At 47.9% G+C, this 22,254-nt stretch overlaps 1 protein-coding gene across 1 annotated transcript in view; it reads left to right on the top strand.

Moving 5' to 3' along the window:
• Window positions 1-19,860, top strand: part of TPRG1 (tumor protein p63 regulated 1) — a 53,074-nt gene extending 33,214 nt beyond the window's left edge. Inside the window, exons 4-5 of the mRNA XM_006022442.1 lie at window positions 13,863-14,016; window positions 19,666-19,860. Of these exons, the coding sequence (XP_006022504.1) occupies window positions 13,863-14,016; window positions 19,666-19,860 (349 nt within the window). The remainder of the gene's footprint in view (window positions 1-13,862; window positions 14,017-19,665) is intronic.
• Window positions 19,861-22,254: the final 2,394 nt, after the last annotated feature.

Genomic DNA, 22,254 nt, shown 5'->3' with positions numbered 1-22,254 from the left:
CCTGCTGTTGTTTTGATGTGGTAGTTTCATAGGTGGTGCTTCACTCTCCATGAAGTGTGGGCTGACGTCCCAGGGCAGTGTTAGGAGGTGTTGTGCCTCCCCGTTCAAGAAGAGATGCAATACCACCGTGCTGACCACTCGTCTCTGAAGAGCGCATGGCTCTGATGACCCCGCTGATGTGTAAATCCACCAGGTAGATTCAAATAGGTGCGGTATGTTTTACCGCCAGCTTTGTAGTGTTTCCCACTCCTTTGAACGGCAGCGTAGAAAAGAGACACTTGAGGGGGGACCTGAGAAGGGTTTACTAAATGGGGGAGAGCAAGTCAATAGGGTTTGCATAGGGCTGATTCTGCCCTACTAGATGACCTCTGGAGGCCCTTCCAGCCCCACTTCTCTGTGACTCTGTGATTTATTATTTGCTGCTTCTCTCAGTACAAGAAGGACAAAATGAAGCTAGAGTTGGTAGTAAGTTTAAAATTAACCAAAGAAAGTTCTTCTCACACTGCATGTCGATCAAGTGTGGGATAGGGTTGCCGACCCTCCGGGATTGCCCTGGAGTCTCCAGGAATTAGATATAAATCCCTAGGAGATTGCTGAGAGTCACCCAGGACACAAATGATTATAATGATGATTCATTAAAATACATATTAAATGTTGAGTCTGACTTATATGGTGAGTTTTTAAAATGCAATAGTCAGGTGCCGTTGCCTTCCTGGCATAAAGTCTATGCACCATAATCCATAACTGATATATGCAAGCCTGCGGGCATGTTCGCGGTGTGTGTTGAGGGCACGTTGGCATCCCAGAAACCTCTGAATCTATTCCAGGAGTTGGCGAGCCTAAGTATAGGACTCATTGCCACCAGATGTGATAGAAGCTGATGGTTTAGCCAGATTCACAAAGGGATTGCACACGTTCTTGAAGGCAAGGTGTATCAGTAGCTATTGATCATGCGGATTAGGGGCACAGGCTCTGAATCAGAACATCCTAGACCTGAAATACTGGAGGCTGCAAGGGAGAGGGGGGCAACAGGAAAAACCCTGCTCAGACTCAGTTCAGTCTCCCTTCCAGCCCCCGCTCTCTGTCCCGGTGTGACGTAGGACCCTGGGCAAGATGGACCTATGGACAGACCCAGGACGTGGCAGCTCTTATGTCCTGTGTTGTATTTCAGAGGCAGTGGCAGGTGCCAGAGTCCTCTTTTGAGCAGCCTGTGTGAGAAATGCTATATAAATGGAAGACAAGGTTCTTTAGGTAAATCTGATATATTTTTTTAGACCAACTAAAATAGTTAGGAACATTCTTCTTTGCAAGCTTTCGGGTACAAACACCCTTCCTCAGGCAGAGGGAGCATCAGAAGCACTGCCTGAAGATGGACGTTTGTACCCGAAAGCTTGCAAAGAAGATTTTTCCAACTATTTTAGTTGACCTAGTCAAAGCTATCAGATTTACCCAAATAATCTTGTGTGCCTATATCCTTAAACCAACACAGCTACAACCAACACCCCTGACATATATGAATGGAAGATATTTTTGTGCACCTAGGAGGTTTTAGGGGTAAAGCCTAAGAAATAACCCCTCAGTGGAGAACTGTGTGGATGGAAACCCCACTCGCTTGGCACTTGGTGATGCCCTTGTTTCATCAGCGTGCTTTTATACTCTTAAAGCAAATGGGAATCCAGCTGCAATCCAGCTGGCATTTCAATGGGACGTAAAGAGCATGTTTCACTGCCTCCAGACCTAACAGGGAGAGCACTGTGAGGAAAGGCAAACCTGCCCCACCCGTAGCCCCTGCAACAGATGCATTGCAGCTGCTTCGGAGCAGCATCAGACATGTGCGGATGAGCACAGCAAGGGAGCAGCGTGCCTGGAGGGTGCTCAGCACTCCTCTAAGACAGCTGCATCACATGTGTGCAGGGCTTGGCGCATGCACTGAGTGGGCCTTACTGTGCTTCATTGCAGCAGTCCCTGGTCCAGAGACTGCAGAGACATGGATAAAGGTTTGCTTAGTTGTTTATCACCTGTCTAGTGACAATCTTGTGGCTCATTAGATAAAATTCGGATGTGATTGATGTCACTTATCAGTACAAGGGTGGAAAGTGGAGTAGTTTATACGTGGAGTGAGTAAGGGCAGGATGGTAGCAGGAAAAACAACCAGCAGAATAGCATCAGATGGCACTGTATGTGGTGGGCTGCTGGGGTGGTCACCTATAGCTTTGGTCTGGTCTATAAGGGAATTTGCTCCTGTCTGTTAAAAGCTGTTCAGACCTTTGTGGGCATCTGCACCCACCCTGCATGCAAATATAGGGGCATGTGCCTCCCCCATGATTCCCCCAGGAGTGCATGCACCAGCGGGGAGCCACCTGTGGCTCTGTCCCACTCCCCACCCCAGCCTCAGGCATCAACCTGGCTGGGCAGCACCCCCAGCTCCAGCCCCTGCCTCACTCCCTCCCTCGCCATGGGGGCCTCTGTCTGACCCCCACCCACCCGCCCTATTGTCTCTTCCCCCCATAGACTTACCTGCAGGGAGCTGCTCTCCATGCTGCCTAGCTGTCTTGCCAGCCACGTGCATGTGTACAGGCACACATGTGCACATGGCATCCCATACACCCAGCTCCCAACAGCCCCTGCAAATCTGGGACAAATGCTGCCCTGGAGTCATGCAGCCCGGGGCTGGGACTTGATGTTCTTATTCCGGGATTGTCTTGCCCAATATGGGATGGGTGGTCACCTTTCTTTTCATGTCAAGCCTCCCCAAAAACAAAGCAAACAAGATCCCTGCCACATACTTCCTGCTGGAACTGGCCCCCGTGCTTGATCCTAAAGTCCATTTAGACCAAGAGATATGAATCCTAGACCTCAATGTCATCCATTAGCCAGACCAGACCCTTTGGTCCACCGCCTGCAGATGTGCAGGTTGTCATCCAAATCCCTCCCCTACCCCCCAGCAGCTCTAGCAGCGCACGGTGGGAGAGGCAGACTCTGCGGCTTAATGCTTTTTGCATATTCTTTACCTTGCATGTCGGATCTTGACATTTTGTATTATGCAAATTGCTCCATGGGGAAGAAGCTGTCACGTAAACCCAAAAATTCGACTGAAGGCCAAATATATAAGTTGCTCAGTTGGGTTCTTTCCCCCCACTCCCCCTTAATTAAAAGTAACCTATAAAATGATGATCTAGTTAAATAGCCCATTACATGTTCTAGGTGATATCTGAGTCATGCCATTTGCTCTGTGCTTTCTGTCCCCGGGGCAGACCTGCTTGTTCCCTTTCTGAAATACCTCCTGGCCCATCCCAGGCAGACATGCCAGATGGCCCCATGGCTGTTACATGCAGCGAGCATGTGAATGCTCTCGGCGGGCATCCATAGGCTCCTGCAGTCAATGCACTTGTGGAGAGAGGTAGTTAGCCGTGTTAGTCCCCAGTCAGTAGGGATACACCTTTATAGACTGTCATGAAATATCAAACTGCCCCTTTCTAAGGGGAAGGGGCAAACTTTTCCTTGGGACTTTCCCCAGAAGCAGCTGTATTTGGTCTCCCTGTCCTGAGAGGACCCCTGGAGCTAGCCTTCGTGGGGCTTCACAAGTGGCAAGCCTCTGGCTTGGAGACCCTGGCTCCTCTCCATCCCTGGCTTCCCCAGTGTCACTCCATTCCCTCTGTCCTCGCTGGGGCCATTTCTTTTCTCCCTGTCTTCCCTAGGACCTTCTCTTCCTGCCCAGCTATCTGAGCCTCACTTCTTCTCAAGCCTCTCCAGCCCACTTGCAAGAACACCATTATGAAACTGCAGCTACTAAACTGCAAGACAACAGCTACCGAACTGCATCCAGCCACACTTGCAAGAAAACAATTACCAAACTAGTCTTCATGTGGGGACAGTGCTCCCCCAGTACCATGAAACAATACATCATGGGGAACCCATTGGGAGCAGGTCTCTAGAGAGAGACCACAAGCTTGCATGGGCTGAAGCTCACTGGTGTCCGATTAGGGTGAGTTAAGTGGTTCGATGCATTTAGCTACCTGGCCGCATCCCCGATGAGGCTGGATAATGGTCTGTTGTAAATGGACCCAAGATGCAGTTTACCTTTGTGCTTTGGGCACGTGGAGCTGTTTGAGGGGGTTGGCTACTTGGCCTGCCCTTTGTCAGTGCTAATTAACTGCATGCGTCTTGTCTACACTGCTCTCAGTTTAGGAGGCATCTCGCCCAGAAAAGCTGTGTCCAGCAGGCCCCACGGCCTGATGCAAGTGCCACAGCCCTCACAAGCCCCTGGTTGTTCAGGCACGTTCCCTCACAGTCCTCCTGGATGTGGACGGCAAGGTTTTTAGTTTAAACCCTTCATGCTTGAGATAAAGCAGCATCATGCTGGCTCAGACCAATAGCCCGAAAGCCTATCTCCAATGATGGCAAATAGCCGATGCTTTAGAAGGAGCGTGTACGAACGGGGCATGTTTAAATTCAACTGTCCTCTGTAAGACCCTCCCTGGCATCCACCATCATTGGTTTAGGGATGTCCAAAGATACTTCCCTGACTTTTACCCAGTATCTTCCACCTATCAGCGCACGATGGGTAGGTATCTTCCATCTCCCAGTATCTTCAAAGGTGTCTGCTCAGGACTTTGCAGCTAACTTGCAGGTCTTTGGCTAGGCTGTCGCTAAATGTCCTTAGCATTTGAGGGAGGGAGGAGAAGGGAATGGCTACCCCTCCCAAAGGCTAGGCATTTGGCATGTGATAATATGCAGAAAAGATTTTGGCAGGCTGTGTACGTGCACTTGGAGAGGCACATTTTTCCTTCTCCCGAGGACTGCAGTGTGCGTAGGTATTTTAATGCACTAGGACAGCGTGGCCTTTGGCCCTCACTACTTGCTGGGCTCTATTAATGGGATAAAGGTCCATGGCAGTTGCTAGCTAATGGATTTACTCCTTCAGTTCATAGGGTGGAGGCGGATGCTTCTAGCACCAGCAGTCTCAGTTTCCAACTCTGCCGGGGACCACGTGAGATTCCCATAGACGTGCCGGTCTTGGGCGGGTGACTGGCGGTTCTGCAATTTGGAGGCCCAAAGTCTTTGTGCTCAACTCTGAGCTCTCCAGAAAACCAGAGAAAAGGCTCCCTGCTTAGAAGATGGAATATTCTCCTAAAGCATTTAATAGCTTACAGGATGTGAATGCTACACTGAGTCCTCCAGGAAACCTACAATTAGCAGGATGAAAATACCTTCTGCAAGGGATTTAGCTCCTGAAACAGCACGAGTAATTCAAATGCTGTGCAGGACAGAGCTGAAAATCCTCGGAGGATTATCACAGCGGCAGGGCATTGTTTAAAAAGATGTATGTGGACAGCGGCAGCACTGTCCTGTATGCATGCCTTAGTCACTGTGTTGCTGCCAGGCTGCACAGGCCTTGCATGTGTAGCACCTGAGCATGTGTAACCTGAGGAATTGAATAGTTCCTTCCATCCTCCAAATGGTAGGGGCTTTTCTGAACTGCAGTACCCTGCAAGGAATGGGCTTTTTCCTCTCAGAAAGTGGTTTTGGCTTCTCCACCTATTTGGAGCAACCTGTACATGTGCAATGGCTGTAGTGCATGTAGCACAGGGGTGCCCAACCCACGGCGCGTGTAGCACAAGTGGCACAGCAGCCTCTGCGCGTGGCACGCGGCAGGGAGCTGGGACCACAGGGACACGTGGGGAAGGAGGTAGAAAGCAGAGCAACTGATCAGGCTGGAAGCAGAAAGCAGAGCAACAGATTGGGCAGGGAAAGGGGATCTGAGTGGGGCACTTGAGGAGGGTGTGGGGCTTGCTTTTGTAAAATCATAGGAAATGAGGGTTGAGAGGGACCTCCGGAGGTCACATCTAGTCCAACCCCCTGCTCCTGGACTCTCTCCAACTTGTCCACAGCCTTTCTGTAGCCAGAGGCTCAAAACTGGACACAGGACTCCAGATGTGGCCTCCCCAGTGCAGAATAGAGGGGAAGCATCACTGCCCTGCATCTGCCGGCACCGCTCCTACCAATGCAGCCCAGGATGTCATTTGCCTTCTTGGCACCAAGGGCACACTGCTGGCTCATCCAGCTTCTTGTCCCATCACCCCAGGTCCTTTTCTGCAGCTGCTGCCCAGCCCATCACCCCCAGCTTGCACCAGTGCAGGGGATTGCTCCCTCCTAAGTGCGGCACTTTGCACTTGTCCTTGCTGAACCTCATCAGATTCATTTTGGTCCAATCCTCCAATTTGTCCAGGTCACTCTGAATCCTAGCCCTGCTCTCCAGTGTATCTACTACTTCCCCTCCGCTGTCCTCAATCTGGAGATCAGATTACTTGACAGGAATATGACTGCTTTATGTTATTCAGGGTGAATTAAATAGCATTCAAACAGCAGCATTCAGAAACATCTGTCAGGAGTCTCATTCACAAAGAAAAAAAAATTGATTCAGTCTCTCATAATCAAAACTGAAGCTGACAGCATGCACAGATATAAATATAGCAGGCCTGAGTGGTAAGGTTGACCGTCACTGATGGAGCACCCAAGCTGAGCTAAATCCTGTTCTGTTGTATGCAGATGTGTATCAGCACCACCCTACAGATCCAGATTTTCAAAGGCCATCAGGGGCTTAAAAGTAGGTCGGCTTTGTGGTATTTTTAAAAGCCCATTAGCAAATCAGGCACTGGAGTCACAAGCCACACATGCAAATTAAGGCACAACACAAACCAGCCACAAAGATGTTCCACATGTTATGGTGTTATAACTTGTGGTGCACATATAGCATGTGAAAGTGTATGGCATGCTTAACACATTAATTGTGCCATAAATGTAATATATGCCAGGGTCCTAGCACTTGAGTTTAGTGGGATTTAGGTGTCTAATCATCTTAATATTTTTAATCACACTAAACAACTCTTTGCCTTTGAAAATCTGGCCCACGGTGCCTAGAGAAATGGATTTATCTTTCTTTTGGAGGCAGAAAACCCTTTTTAATTATTGTTAGAGTGTGTTCCTACCTGGCCAGTCCTTACATAACTCTGCTGTTACATCTAAATGGAAAATGCCTCCCCAGACAAATCAGTAGGTTGAGGATATATTTAACCAAGAGCCTTATGAATTGTTACATCCAAGACAACAGGACTCATACAGATGATCTAAAATTGTGGAAACTTGAAGTAGCTGAATTACCCTAGGAAGGATGTTAAAACCCTGCATTATCTTTGGGTCAAACAAGAAGGCAGCTTTTCTCTTGAAGCTTGATCTTGCATAAATGGAGCAAAAACAGGTTTACAGTAAACCAAGCCACTCTTGAAAATGAAATAAGAGCATCTACACAGTGGCTTGCGCTGGTTTAGCTAATCCAGTGGACCTGAACATGTGCAAGCCGATGTGAAAACCAGAGGCTCAGAGTGTAGCAAATGTCACACAGGCAAGTGAAAATGTCCTTTAAAAAGAAGCTCACCTATTACAATAGTAAGAAATTAGACTTTGCAGCAGCAGTAGTGGGGTCTGCCACCGAAGTGATGCTTACAGGTGTTCCTGTAAAACTATTGCAGACTTCCAGAGCCATTTGTGTGTGCTGTTCTGTAATGCCAGCGGTGATGTTATACCGCTATGAGACCCAGCAGATTCATCACAAGGAGACTCCAGTCCAGCTGGACAATGCTGAATCCATTGCAACCCCAGGGGAAGGATCTACCTCAACCTTTTTCTCATTGAATGTCATGGACAAATGTCTATATCCTTCCTAACATGGGTGGTCTTTGTGGTCTGAACAGCAAGTGCAAGCTTTGAGTGGGGAGAAGAGGAGATTGGCATGCAACACGCCGAGTGACAGCGACCCGAGGGGAAGGCCATGCAGTTGGGATTGGGAGAAGGGGTTGAAGTGGTGAAATTTCCTGGTGGACTGAGGAGAAGGAGTACAACATGAGAGTGTATAATGTGAAGGCCGAGACAAAGTGGAAAACAACCCATATCAGGAAAGATGGGGAGTGAGGGCAGCAGAGGTAGAAGCTGAATCCAATGGAGACCTCTTCTTCTAGGTGAAGGAACTTCAAAATGGTAGACATCCTCTCCGCGTGGGTGCTTCTCAGCTCCATTAAGTCTACCTGTATCTGTCTGTGCCAGGAAGCTTTCCAAAAGCATGAAGAACGGCTTATTAAGTAGCTTGGTAAAGCCCCTCCTTTATATCCCACTTCTAATTCATGTTTCCTCTGCTGTGGTGGTTGCTTAGTAAATACCGCTGTTAAAAGCATAATTATCATTCTTCCTGGTTGTATGGTATTAAGGGCGTAACCTCTTGGATCATCTCCTGGAGGCGCGTTACCCAAGAGAGAGGAGCCAGGGCATTATAGCTGAATTAAACTGAAGGAAAGGGAGCGTCTCTGAGCCACAGGTATCCCAGAGATGAAGGAGAGCATTTTCAGGACAGGCCACCGGGACTGCATCACCCTCCTTATTGGGTTCAGAAGATGTCCTGTTGGGGAGTAGGGAGAGCAGTGATATGCACATGTACTAGTCAAAATATGCAGTTGTTTGACTTTCTACTGCATCTCTCATAGATTTCATAGACATTGGGGATACAAGGGACCTCACGAGACCCTACCCCCTGCCCAACGGGGGTCCTTCTACTCATGGCTCTTCCAGGTGACCCAGTAGGTTGCCTCGGCCTTCCCTTTACGGGGAGTTTTCAATGGATTTCAAAGCCCGGAAGGACCCTTGAGATAATCTAGTCCCAACTCCTACATAGCACGGGTCAGCAATTACTTCCTCCACCCAACAGCTTGCAAAGAACCATGCCCGGCCCTTGGTGCACTGTGCCAAGGGTTCATAAACCTCACAATTAAACAAAATGCCACGGGTTGGTCTAGCTTCAGCTTCTAGCCATTGCTTCTTGTTAGCAGCCTGCCTTGAAAAGCCGTCTTTGCTCGGGTATGTCTGTGGTAGGTACTGCTCAAGCCCAGGCAACCGGAGGATGCCCTCTCCTCCCGCAGGGTCACCAAGGTCCGTGGTGTTCACTCCACAGAGCAGCAGAGTCAGCAAAGAGTTAAAGTAACTCAGCCTGAGGCCTCTGGTTGGGAGCCAGGTGAGCAAAGAAGAGATAAAGGCAGCACCTGCCTTTGGGTTTGGAAAAGCCCGGGGCCATGGATAGAGTGTAAATACATTCTGAAAATCTTATTGTCTGACTCAGTGCCAGCGTCTTCTGGGCTCTTGTCATGGAAAATATTTCGTCTGAGGTCATTCAGTCAGCAAGAAAACAGCATTTAATACCCTCGGAGGTGCCAACTCGCTTCTTCCTTTGTGTCGGTAAATAAACAGAGCAGGGTAGCATTTCGTGCTGCCAAGACCATCTTTGTTTTACTCGCCAGGGTTTAAGTTTTTCTTCCTCCTCCTCCTCCTCCTCCTCGGCACATAGCCTCTGTAAATCTCGGCTCCGTTCTGCTGTGTTTGCTCCTTCTGGCTCACACGCACACGCCCAGCCTTCGGAGCGAGAGCTCATGTCTCTGCTTCCTTGTAAATCTCTGCTTGCTGCCCCGGGCTATACTTTTAATTCCTTTATTCAGCGCTGAGATAGGTGCAGCTTTTTGAGATGATGGAAGTTGCCATTTCCCTTCTTTCGTCAATTAGGCGGCTTCAGCTGGTTTCAGCAAATTCTGAAAAATTTCCATTGAAGCCGAATCTGTTCTGGGAGGGGGCGGGAGAGGGAAATGGGGGCGGTGGCAGGAGAAGACAACGGTAACGAGGTTATTGCTGGGGAAAATGTGGCTCGTTTGCTGCCTGGGCCCTGGGATGAGAGAGGCCATGGGGCTTTAGAGCAGTGTTTGAAGAAATGCAGTCTCTTTCTTTCTGCATCCCTCCTCGCTTTTTCCCCATTTTTTACCCCTTTTTTGCCCAGTGTCATGTAAGCTTCAAGCCAATGGGAACCAACCTTTTTGGCAGGTGTGCTACAAATTAGTCCCGTGCCTTTCCTAAGTGCCACGCCGATCTCCTTCTCCTGCCCCATCTATTGCTCTGCTTTTTGCTTCCTGCCCTGTGCTTCTTGTCTGATCTGCTGCTCTGCTTTCTGCTCCGTGCCCTATCTGCCACTCTGCTGCCTGTTCCCTCCGCCGTCAGCCAGCCGCATGCCAAAAACAGAAGGTTTGGGTGCTCAGTTTCTATTAAAATGGACTTTAACACTCTCAGCTCGACTGCTATACTTTATTCTTGGTTTAATCAGGGATGTGGCTACTTGGCCTGTGTCTTTTTGTAGTCTTGAGGGACAGTGGTGTGTCCCAGAGACGTGTGTTGGGACCTGTGCCGGTCAATATATTCATAAGCCATGGGGAAAGGGAGTTAATCATGAGGTGGCCAAATATGAGGATGATGCAGAGTTATTCCAGATAGCCAAACCCAAGGCTGATGGGGAAGACTCACAGTGAGATCTCACACAACTGCCTGAGCGGACAGTAAAGAGGCAGATGAAATCATTCAGCATTGATAAGTGCAATGTGATGTACATGGGGGGAGTCCAACTCCCTGCTCAAAGCACGACCAACTACACCATCCCGGCAATGGCTTTGTCAAAACCTCCAAGGACGGCACTTCCACCACCTCCCTAGGTAACCTGTTCCAGCGCTTCACCACCCTCCTCGTGAGAAAGTTGTTCCTAATATCCAACCTCAACTTCCCTTGTTGCAACATGAGCCCATTGCTCCTTGCTCTGTCAGGGGTATGGAATAGCTTCTATACAAGGAAAAACTGAAAGGGTTTGGATCCTTCACAGCAAAAAGGAAATGACTGAGGGGGACCTAATAGAAGCCTATAATACCTTGAATCCTGTGGAAAAGATGGATAGGGGAACCATTACTCTCTCTATTTTGTAATACAAGAACTAGGGAGTCCCAACATCAAGCAGCAGCTGAAGAAAGAAGGAAATCCTTATTTTACACAGCACATAATTAACTTGAGCAACTCATTGCTGTAGGATGTCCATAGTATAACCAAGCCAAAACGTGTGGAGGTCAAGTCCTTCAGGAGCTCTGGAACAGTTAGGGATGTGTCCTCAGGCTTAACCGGCTGCTGGTGAGTTGATAGGCGTGCAAAGCATGGGTCACTCTATGTTTGCCCAATTTTTTTATATTCTTCCATTAAAGCATCCACTGCTTGTCCCTGGCAGAGGTCTTTGGCTTGACCCACGGTGGCCCTTCTTCTGTTCTTTAATCCCTCCTCATCGGAGCCGAGACAGACCTCTGAAAGGGGGACACAGAAGTTGGCGATAACTCCACTCTCCCATATGCGACCATCATTAGAAAAGGGAACAACTGCTATAGGCAAATGTCCTTCGGTTCTTGCTCATTAACCTCATCCAGGAGGACTTAGCAAAAGGATAGCAACAGGTCCTTGAATTGGTGAAAATTTGGGCAAAGCCAAACCTGCACATTGCAAAGCAGTTAATATTCCACTGTGCAAGATCCCTCGATGGAACGAAGCCAGAATGCTCCATTAACCACACACGTATATAAAATACTCATTGAGCTTAGGTTTTGTTGCCAGGCTGGGGAAGGGGGTAGAAACACTGTGTACAGAGATAAAAATGTCAGCATTGAGGGATGAAGGGAGGAGCTGATGGTGCATTCTGAAACCTTTTCCTTTTCCTTTTGTAAAAAAAAAGAAAGAAAGAAAGAAAGAAATCTCTAATCTTTAGGAAAAAAGAGGATTAGATGCAAAAATTATTGGGTTTTAGATTTCAACTATAATTGTCCAAAGTGTTAAAGTACTGCTGCTATTTGTGCCAAGGTCTTTGCTATATTTTGCATTGTGCATACTCTACAACTTAAACCCAGGATCAGTCTTAGGAAAATAATAATAATAAATGGGGAAACCACAAGAACATCCCCAAAGGGACTCTGTGCTGAAGTGGAGGGATAGGGTTCCTAAACACAGGAAACTGAGGCATTGTGGTGACAAAGCAAGTCAGCACTAGCTTTCCTATCGAGAAATCCCAGGTTTCATTTTATAGACGAACATAAAGCCCATCTCCTGTTTTGTGCTGGTTTCAGATGTTCAGAATGACAAGCCTTCCCATTCTGTGACCTGCATATTGAATTAGGAGTGAACATTTATATGGGGTTTATTAAAAAGGGATTGACTTAATCTTTGGGGAGCATTTGCATGAAGAGACAGTGGGACACATTACAAACTCTCGTTCCAGAAGAATGAGCAGTGCCACGTATGAAACCGGGTGAACTTGCAGTTGTTTCCCACCTCAGTGTCCTCTCAGATAGAATCACTGAATCATGGAAAACAAGGGTTGAAGGGAGCTCAGGAGGTCACATCTAGTCCAACCCCCTGCTCCAAGCAGGACCAGCCCCAACTCCATCGTCCCGTTCAGGGGTTTGTTGAGCCGGCATCCCACCCAAGGCTTTGTCTACCTGGGTCTTCAACACCTCCAAGGATGGGGATTGCACCACCTCTCTGGGTAACCTGTTCCAGTGCTTCTCCACCTTCCTCATGAGAGAGTTTTTCCTAATATCCAACCTCAACTTCCCCCGCTGCAGCTTGAGCCCATTGCTCCTTGTCCTGCCATCTGACCCCATTGAGAACAGTCCAGCTCCGTCCTCTTTGCAACCCCCTGCAGGGAGGTGAAGGCTGCTATTCAATCTCCCTCGGTCTTCTCTTCTGCAAACTAAATCAGCCCATTTCCCTCAGCCTCTCCTCATACATCATGTACCCCAGCCCCTGAATGATTTTCATTGCCCTCCACTGGACTCTTCAATTTGTCTATCGCATGTACTGAGGGCAGCATGTTGATTTGGGACTGTGTTAGTGGGTAGGCTATGCTGCCATTTCCCTCTGGGGATGCTAAATCCAGATGTGGATGTCATATACCTCTGGGCATGTACCAGTGAAGTCATGGTATGTAGGCAGGGTAGACAAGCCCACAGGTGCTTTCTAGCCATGAAGACTGTAATATTGGGCTTAAAACATGTAGCATGACTTGGGCATATTCCAGGCTGGTGTATGACTTTGGGTTGGATGTAGGGTTTATTTTGTAACTGGCTTGGTTGGCAAAGGATGTTATTCCCATGGCGTTTGTGTAGACGGTTCTGGGTGATGATTTGGGCCCATAGTTGATCTGTAGATGATTTGGGCTCATAATTTTTCAGGGGGGGGTCTTTAGACCTCCACTGGAAGCTTACCAAATCCATGTGTTGAAAGTGAATCTTCAACCGTGTCCAGCCATTTCTAGCATGAGGATGGCTTCATAATGTTAACTGAGACAGGGGATGGGATGCAAAATAATGACCTTAAATTGCAACGAGGGGCATTCAGGGTGGATATTCAGAAGAACTTTCTCACTCTGAGGGTGGTTCATTATTGGAAAGATTGCCTCGACAGTGGAGCCTCCATCCTTAAAGTTGGACAGAAAGTTGGATGAGGTGGTGTAGGCAGGGATGATCCTGCCTTCACTGGGGGTTGAGCTTGGTTATTATGCTATCAGGACAGACAAAGCAAGGAGATATGTGTTGCCTGCATTGAAATACAGTGGTATTGGATAGCTTTTTGGGTGGCTAAATGTGGGAATGTCTACTCTAGCGATGGTTGCACCCTTGTCTTTAGAAAGGCTCAGAAGTCCCTGACTCCTGGTTTTGGACTGTATAAACACTTCGCACCTAATAGTCTAATTGCTCATCTTGAGAATCATATGTCTCTCAAGCTGCAAAGTAAAGAGGTATCAAAGCAGATCCTTTTTAAAAACTCACACAACCAAGTATTTCATGTCACTCACCCTTCTGCCTAAAGCACTGTCCTTGATTATGGAAAGCTGCTGGTTAAGTAGGGTTGAGATCCCTGTGTTGAGTCACCCCAGCTAATGCACGTTTCTCTGTTTGGATGGCTTTTTTTGCTAGGAGAGAGGGAGAAGGCTTGCGAATCCACTGGGATAATCTGAAAGAACCGTCTTTCCTGTCCCGCTGGAACCCGTGGTCCACGGAGGTCCCGTATGTCACGTTCATGGAGCATCCAGTGAAGGGCAGCAGTCAGAGGTTCGGTGCCATCTGCCAGGTAAGAAGCATTAGCCCCTCAGGGCAGCAAATAAAAGCCGTGGTTGTGGGACCCCAGGATGGTGACAAGCTTGTATGTAGAGGGGCCAAGAGGACAGAGGCTGATCTCATAGCGGAGGCAATGGGCTGCCTCCCATTGCAATTCGGTTCCTACCTGCACCCCAGATTTGCAGATGGAGCCATTCCTGTTTGTGAGGACTACGGTGAGAGGGGCCAAATGAGAATTAAAGTGAACCAAAGACCCTCGCACCCCAACGAACTAGAGCATTCGAGGTTTCCTGGCTTGTTTTCCCTCACCCTCATCTTGGGATCTAGGCCTCTCAGTGCAACACTGGCTCTGAACACGGCCCCGCATGCAGGCAATGCACTGTATCCAAGCATGCCACCTTCGTCCACCCCTGTGCATGCACAGGCATGTAACAGTTGTGTAACATGACATACGTGGAGCTTAGAAAGTAGGTTGCCTTTCCTCTACCACACTGCAGCCAGGCCAAAGGGTGGGATCTGCAATTCTCTTTCTTTACCAGGGTGGGTGGTTGTAGCCGTATTGGTCTAAGGACATACTTTGGGTAGACGTGCTATCTTTTATTAGACCAAATAAATAGTTGGCAAAATTGTTCTTTGCAAGCTTTGGGGCACAAGCACCCTTCTTCAGGCACAGAGAGAGTGTGCTGGTGAAGATACAACATCTACCCAAAGAGCCTTGTCTGCCTTCCCTTGCCAGTGATTTCTGGTCTGGGAACAGGGAGTCCAGCCACGGAGAAATGTAAATAGGAAGCGAGCAGTGGCCTCTTACCTCCGACCGCAGACTGAAACAAACTCCCGAGCTAGGGTTTTTAATAAACTGTGGGCAACCTGTAAGCAATGGCAGCTCCCAGAAAACCCACCTCTCTCCCTGCTTCCTACATCCAGGGTTTGTTGCAACCTGATCCTTTTTTTATTTAGAAAACTGAAAGCTCGGCAAGGCAACGGGCTGCCGGTAGCATTCGTTTAGCGTGACACACGGCCCAGCCACTCTGGTTGAATTCAGCTGTTGGAAATGCATGTTCGTTGCTCCTGCCCTCGTCTCAGCTTACGGTGTAATATGCTGGCTCGCTGTAACGTGCGCGTGCATGTGTTTTTAAAGATGAAGTAGTACTCTCTTGCAAATAAAGCATACATAATTTCCAATAATGCTTCCACCACCGTGGGTGTGAACAAAGTCTGCGTTTGGGCAGCTCAGAGTCTAGCGGGTCTGGCCTGAGAGTCAGACAGTGATGAGGGGGAGGCTAGGGACTGAAACCATTAGTGAATACTGCCCTGGCTGTGCAGAAAGGAGCCTGCAGATGTTTAGAGAGACAAAGGTGCTGCATATACAGGGGGTGAGCAGCCTGAAAGCACGCTAGCATCTTCCTCTGTGTGCACACTTCTCGTGTACGTGGGCTCCCGACCTTTATACAGAGGTTCATGCATTTCCTGCTGTTTGTTCCTTGCACGCTACCATTGGAGGTGTCTTTGGGGTTTAAAAGGGTCTGCAATGAGGAAAGATGCCTCTCTGGGTAAAGTTACTGCTATTTTAGAGGCCTGACAATAAAAAAGTTTTCTTAGCAAAGTTAGCATCTGAGCACCGGTATTAGCTCATTACTTGATGGGCCTGGGGGAAATTCCCAGAGTTACTGCAGAGACGCCAGAAATGTCTCTGCTCTGGATATGGAGGTTTAAGTTGGATATTAGGAAAAACTTTCTCACTAGGAGGGTGGTGAAGCACTGGAATGGGATACCTGGAGAGGGGTTGCAATCTCCATCCTTGGAGGTGTTTTAGACCCAGCTAGACCAAGCCTTGGCTGGGATGATGTAGTTGGGGCTGGTCCTGCTTGGAGCAGGGGGCTGGACTGGATGTGACCGCCCGAGGTCCCTTCCAACCCTCATTGTCTATGAGTCTATGTGAGATATCAATGGGTGATGGACGAATCATTGCATGATGATGAAAGACTTTTCACTCCAATAATCACTTTGGAGGACGTTCATTAGCAGCTTCTGAAGTTAGGCATTTTCAAGTTAACTAGGTAATTTTAAACAGAGTGTAAATTAGTGGTCCCAGGGGCTTTCTGGCCCCGTACTGTTGATTTTCATTCAGTTTTGGGACACTGGGGAAGTTCTGGAGAAGTGAAAGAAAACAAAAGATTATACTGATCTCAAAAAAGGGCAAACAGAAAGATCAAGGTAGCTCCGGGCCCATCAGCCTGACACTGTTTGAGCCAAGTTAAGGGGCTAGTTGATATGGGAGGGGACTCCCAAGTATTTTTAAAGGAGAGTAATAACAGTTATACAAGTTCACACATAAAATATATATATCTCATAGGATCATTTTTGATGATCTGGGAACTTTTACACATTCTCTGGGGATTGTGGGGTGGGTGCTTTAATTCGAATTAAAGCACCACAGTGTCTCGTATATCAGCATCCCAGCGCTTTGAAACGGCTTTAGTTCAAGCACCTCCGCCACCATTTTGAACACAGGGGCACTGATGCACAAGACACGGAGGCTGGCTGGTGTGCGGTAATTACGACTCCCCAGGAGACTCAATTAATGAAGTCTGCTCTGATGCATTATAATTACAGCACATCAGAGCAGCTTCTGTGCTCGTGGATAGGCACCCTTTTATAGCCTTTTATGCGTATTAACTAAAGAGCACAGTTTTAAAGTGATGCTTAATGCACATTAACTTATTTTAATGTGCATTAACTAAATAGCACATTTTTTAGCTATGCTTTAATGTGCATTAAAATAGGCTAATGCGCATTAAAGCGCACGTCGATTCATTGATTGTAAGGCTGGAAGAGATCTTGGAAGATGATCAGGTCCAGCCCTCTGCACCAAGCAGGGAAGATAACTGGGGGCAAGTGACCCCAGCCAGGTGACTGTCTAGTCTCCTCTTGAAGATGTCCAGGGTCGGTGATTGCACCATGTCTGGAGGGAGCTTATTGCACAGTCTGGACACCCTGACTATGAAGCAGTTTTTCCTAATGTTGAGCCTGAATCAATCTTCCAGGAGTTTGTGGCTGCTACTCCTGGTTTTCCCCTCAAGTGCCCTGGTGAACGGTTGCTCACCGAGCCCTTGATGTACTCCCCTCGTGTAGCAGTACCAGGTCCCCTCCCAGCCTCCTCTTCCTCAGGCTGAAGAGTCCCAGATCCCTCGGCGTTTCCTCGTATGGCTTGCCATGTATGACTCTGATCATGCAGGTGGCTCTTCTTTGGACTCTCTCAAGCTTGCCCACGTCCTTGATGAAGTGAGGTGCCCAGACCTGGATGCAGCACTCCAGCTGCGATCTCACCAGTGCTGAGCAGAGTGGAAGAATCACCCCCCTGGTTTTGCTGGAGATGCATCGATTGATGCATGCCACAGTATTATTTGCCCTGTTGGCTACAGCATTGCACCGCCAGCTCATATTCATACTGTGGTCCATAATTACCCCCAGGTCCCTTTCATTCGTGGTGCTAGTCCATCTGGTGCCGCCGAGCCTGTAGGTGTGTTGGGGGTTGCTCATCCCAAGGTGCAGCACTTTACATTTCTTGACATTGAACTTCATCAGGTTTCCATCTGCCCAACTTCCCAGCCTGTCTAGGTCCACCTGTATCTGTAGCCTATCTTCAAGTGTAGCCACGCTCCCCCATAACTTGGTGTCGTCCGCGAACTTGGCCAATGAAGACATGTAGATGCTCCCTGGGTTTGGTGTGGTCCGTGTGTGTCAGGTGTGCCCTGAGGATGGCTATATGATGCGTCCTCTCAGGGGGTTTGGGAGCAGGGACACTTCTTCTGCTTGCGAATCCCATGTGGCCTTAGGCATGAGATATCCTGACCGCGGGTATAATGCTCTGTCCAGCTCCGGTGCTCACAACTCAAGAACAATGTTGTTGAATTGGAAAAGATTCAGAAAAGAGCCAGGAGAATGGAAAATATGTCTTAGAGGGAAAGACACAAGGAGCTCTATCGGGTGAGCTTGTCAAAGAGTGGGTTAAAAGGTGACAGTCTCTAAGTATACCGGGGGGAACTGAAACTTGATAATAGAAAGCTCCTCAATTTAGGAGACAAAGAAATAACAAGAAGCAACTGCTGGAAATTGAAGCTAAAAAATTTCAGACTCCAGATAAGGCGTGCATTTTTTTTCAGAGTGAAAACAATTAAACATTGGATCGTCTTACCAGGGATTAGGGGTGAATTCTCTGGCAATTCTTACATGAGATTGTATATTTTTATTCCTAAAAGATATACTGTATACTGTAGTTCAAACAGGGATTAATTCAGGGAAGTCTCCTGGCCTGTGTTATGGAAGAAATCAGACTACTCAGTCCCAGCAGTCCTTTCACTCTCTGAATATAAAGAGCTCACAACCTTGGTAAGAGATGAGTCTTCGAATGCAATGCCCAGCGTGTCGTTTGGATTCGGGACCGCTCTGCCATCGAAAGAAACTTGAAATACTGTCCGGCCAGAGAAGGAGGGAATGGAGATATTTGCATGCCAGATTTTGGTTCGGGTGGTAATGGCCTTGGGGTGCAAAGGTGAATGTCAGGTCTGGGGCCAATCCTGACTGGTTCCCATGCCCAGCACATGCAGAAGCTTTGCAGGGAGGTCAGGGCTTGAGGTTAGGTCTGTTTCTGGAGCGGTGGAAAGCTGCTGTCCATGCGGGCGGCTCAGAGTTGTCTGTGACATGAGTGGGATATCTGCAAACGCTCTTTGCACCATAACTCAACCCCGAATCTGGGGGTGTTTCATTTCCTGTTCACCTGGTCCAGATGCACAGGCTCTCCACCCACAGGGCAGGGCTCCTGTCCACTTGGCAGTCTTTCCCCTTGTCCTTGTTTGTCCTTCTTTGCTCTTGAACTTTGCAGTCAGCCACGCAGAGCTGATGGATGTCCCCAGCTCTGAACACGGCCCTGTTCATAGCTCGGATGGTAAAGCAAGCAGCCCTTCCTCCTAGGGAAGGTGCGACTTTTTAGTACAAACCCCCAATCTTTCAGCAATCCTCAGCTCCTTTCCATGTGGCTCCGCTTTCTTCAGAGTCTCATCCTTGGCTTCCAGATCCTGCTACGGCTGTGACTGAGTCTGTATTCCTGATATTCACATCTTCCCCTTCCCCAGCTCCAGGGTCACCACTTCCCCACCTATTTTGGCTCTCTGGGTGAGTGCTCCACGCAGACTGCCTGTCTCGCTTGATGGTTATGCACCTTCTTGGGCTTCTTTGCGTGTTCAGGATGGCTCCATGTGCAAGGACCTGATCACTCTAGTCCTTGATCCTTGACTGTACAGAAAGTCCCCGCATCCCTTGCATGTGCAGGAAATGGATCCTTGAAGTTTGGCACTTCCACATTGGAATTAAAATCTTTTAACCCTTGGACCACTGCCATCTTTCCACTTGGATGGAGAAGTGTTATTTAGCGGTGGCAGGGGGTGGAGGCGAGGTGGCAGAGAGACAAGGGGAAATGCCTGTCTATACGCATCCGCAACAAGCCAGGGATTGGGTTACAGAAAAGGTTATTTGCCACCGATGGTCAATTTGTTTGCTGGATTTAGCCTCCAGGTTGCTTCTCTTGCAGCAACCTCCTCCCAGTCTACCTATGGGGAGTATACACTCAACTAATCCTCACTCCTGTTGTCTCCTCCTTCCACAGATGTCCATGTTCAGTGCTCAGCTGGTCCAGGCCATTCAGAAAGCCCAGAGGAAGAACCCGCCACCAGGCAACCCCACCGGAGTTGTGGTGCTCAACCAGCCCCTCTTGATCGACACCCACGTGGGGCTAATGTCTTTCATCGGCAACCACAACAAGCTGGGTTATGCCATTGCCCGCGGGAGCTTTGGCTTTTGAACACCCTGCACGGCGGGGGAGAGTTTTGTGGGTCCCTTTTGATTTGCTCGCTTTTTCCACTGGTCTTTTCAAGTTTGCATAGGTCATCCTTCCTTAGGGGCTAAGGTTATGAATCATCCCTTCACAAGATGGGTAGCAGGAGGCACATGCCCAGTTTACCCAACATAGGCCCTATTTTGAGGACATAAAGGTTTGAGGACCTAAAGATTGAGGACATAACAGGCTGGTACTGACCCCATGCTCAGGTTTTCCTGGGCCGCTTGGGTCCTGCTACATTAGTTATAACCTCTGTACAGTGTGTGCTTTAGAAGTGGATCAAAACAAGAAGCCAAGACCCAAATGCTGCCAAATCTGGTGGGGGGAGGCGGGAAGGCAGCTTTTGGATAGGAAGTTCACCTTGACAGCTCTTGCCCATCCATTGTGTGAATCCTCTCGCTCAAAGTAGTCTTCCACATCCCAATGGCTCATTGCCAATGGCAATACAAAGACAGTGCTGCTTAGAGCTGAGGGTACCTTAGTGCAAGGTAGACATGACTCCAAGACAGCAAGGTAGACATGGGTCCTAGCTAGCAAGGTAGATATGGGTCCTATATAGCAAGGTAGATACGGGTCCTAGCCAGCAATGGTAGACATGGGTCCTAGCTAGCAAGGTAGACATGGCTCCAAGCCAGCAAGGTAGACATGGGTCCTAGTTAGCATGGTAGACATGGGTCCTAGCTAGCATGGTAGAAATGGGTCATAGCCAGCAAGGTAGACATGGGTCCTAGCTAGCATGGTAGACATGGCTCCAAGCCAGCAAGGTAGACATGGGTCCTAGCTAGCATGGTCGACATGGGTCCAAGCCAGCAAGGTAGACATGGGTCCTAGCTAGCATGGTAGACATGGGTCATAGCCAGCAAGGTAGACATGGGTCCTAGCTATCAAGGTAGATATGGGTCATAGCCAGCAAGGTAGACATGGGTCCTAGCTAACACGGTACACATGGGTCCTAGCCAGCAAGGTAGACATGGGTCATAGCCAGCATTCCCCACTGCCTCTTCAATTACCAGGATGTTCTGCAGTCTCTTACAGATCCCAGGGCTTTGGGCACCTTGAACCACAGTAAGATGCCCTTGCTTCAAATCTTAGGCCCTACAGTAACCTTGCCAACACAGAGACATTACTCCTTGACCAACCTGAGGGCATTTATTAACGTGGCTCTGAACTGATGCAAGTATTTTGCTATCTGTTCTGCCTTGACTTGCCAGACAGATTATATTGTGGTTGTATCTTTACGCATGAGCTTGGAAAAGGCATCCTGCATGATTCTAAATATTACTCTTTGTTAAGGTGTCTTTTGTTCTTTAAAAAGCGGCCTGTCTTGCAGTTCAGCTTGGAGAACGCGGGGAATCCTTGGAGCAATTTGGTAATATGTCTGGAAAGGACATCCCCCTTTTTCGGAATAAACTGTTCACAGGATGCCTGATGTGAAGCCATTGAAAGCCAGTCAGAAACTCTTTGTGGCTTGATTCTCTTCAGTCGGGGCACAAGGGAAAAAGCAAGAGTGAAATATCTTGAAGCAAATCTTATAAGATAAAAAAAACCCAAAACAATGTATTTCCTCATAGCAAAACGTCTTTATATTACATACCAAGCATCAGAATCAGTTTTCTTTTGGTGGGTGGAGAATCAAAGAAAAGGAGACACAGCATTTTCTAGACAGTGCAAAATATTCTAGCTCAATAGAATAGTATACTAGAATAAAATAAGAATATAATATTCTAGCTCAATAGACTAGTATACTAGAATAAAATAAGAATATAATATTCTAGCTCAATATAATAGTATACTAGAATAAAATAAGAATATAATATTCTAGCTCAATAGACTAGTATACTAGAATAAAATAAAAATATAATATTCTAGCTCAATAGAATAGTATGCTAGAATAATAGAATAATAGACTATTCTCACTCAATAAAATAGGATAGTATAACTGGATCTTGGGGGCTTTATTTTATATGGATCAGAACTGGCATATATTTTTACTGGAGATTTCAAAGCTTCAATAAACCAGTACCCTCGGTGGTTTTGTTCCTTTTCTGAGTGCCAGATGGGATAGATGACACATGAATAAATATATATTTCTTTTGGGATTTGGATGTCTTTGGGGTTGTCCCATTCTCCCCATATACACGGACTTCATTAACTCGGTCTCTAAACTCTGCCTTCCTACGATCAGAAAACCTGCCAGGGTCTCCATCCAGGTGAGCGTGTGACATCTCTGCAATGCTTTCAGCTCCTCCGGGCTCCTGGGATGGTGGGGAGAGAGATGAGAAGTGGACATGAAATCCAAGTTCACGGCCTGGATCACCGGACAGGTCCTAAAGGGTTGCATTTAATAACGTGCTTTGA

This window comes from Alligator sinensis, unplaced genomic scaffold (assembly GCF_000455745.1).
Source record: "Alligator sinensis unplaced genomic scaffold, ASM45574v1 scaffold301_1, whole genome shotgun sequence".
Classification (NCBI taxonomy): Eukaryota; Metazoa; Chordata; order Crocodylia; family Alligatoridae; genus Alligator; species Alligator sinensis.
Note: the sequence above shows the minus strand (reverse complement) of the source record. Positions and strands in the feature narration are given on the sequence as shown.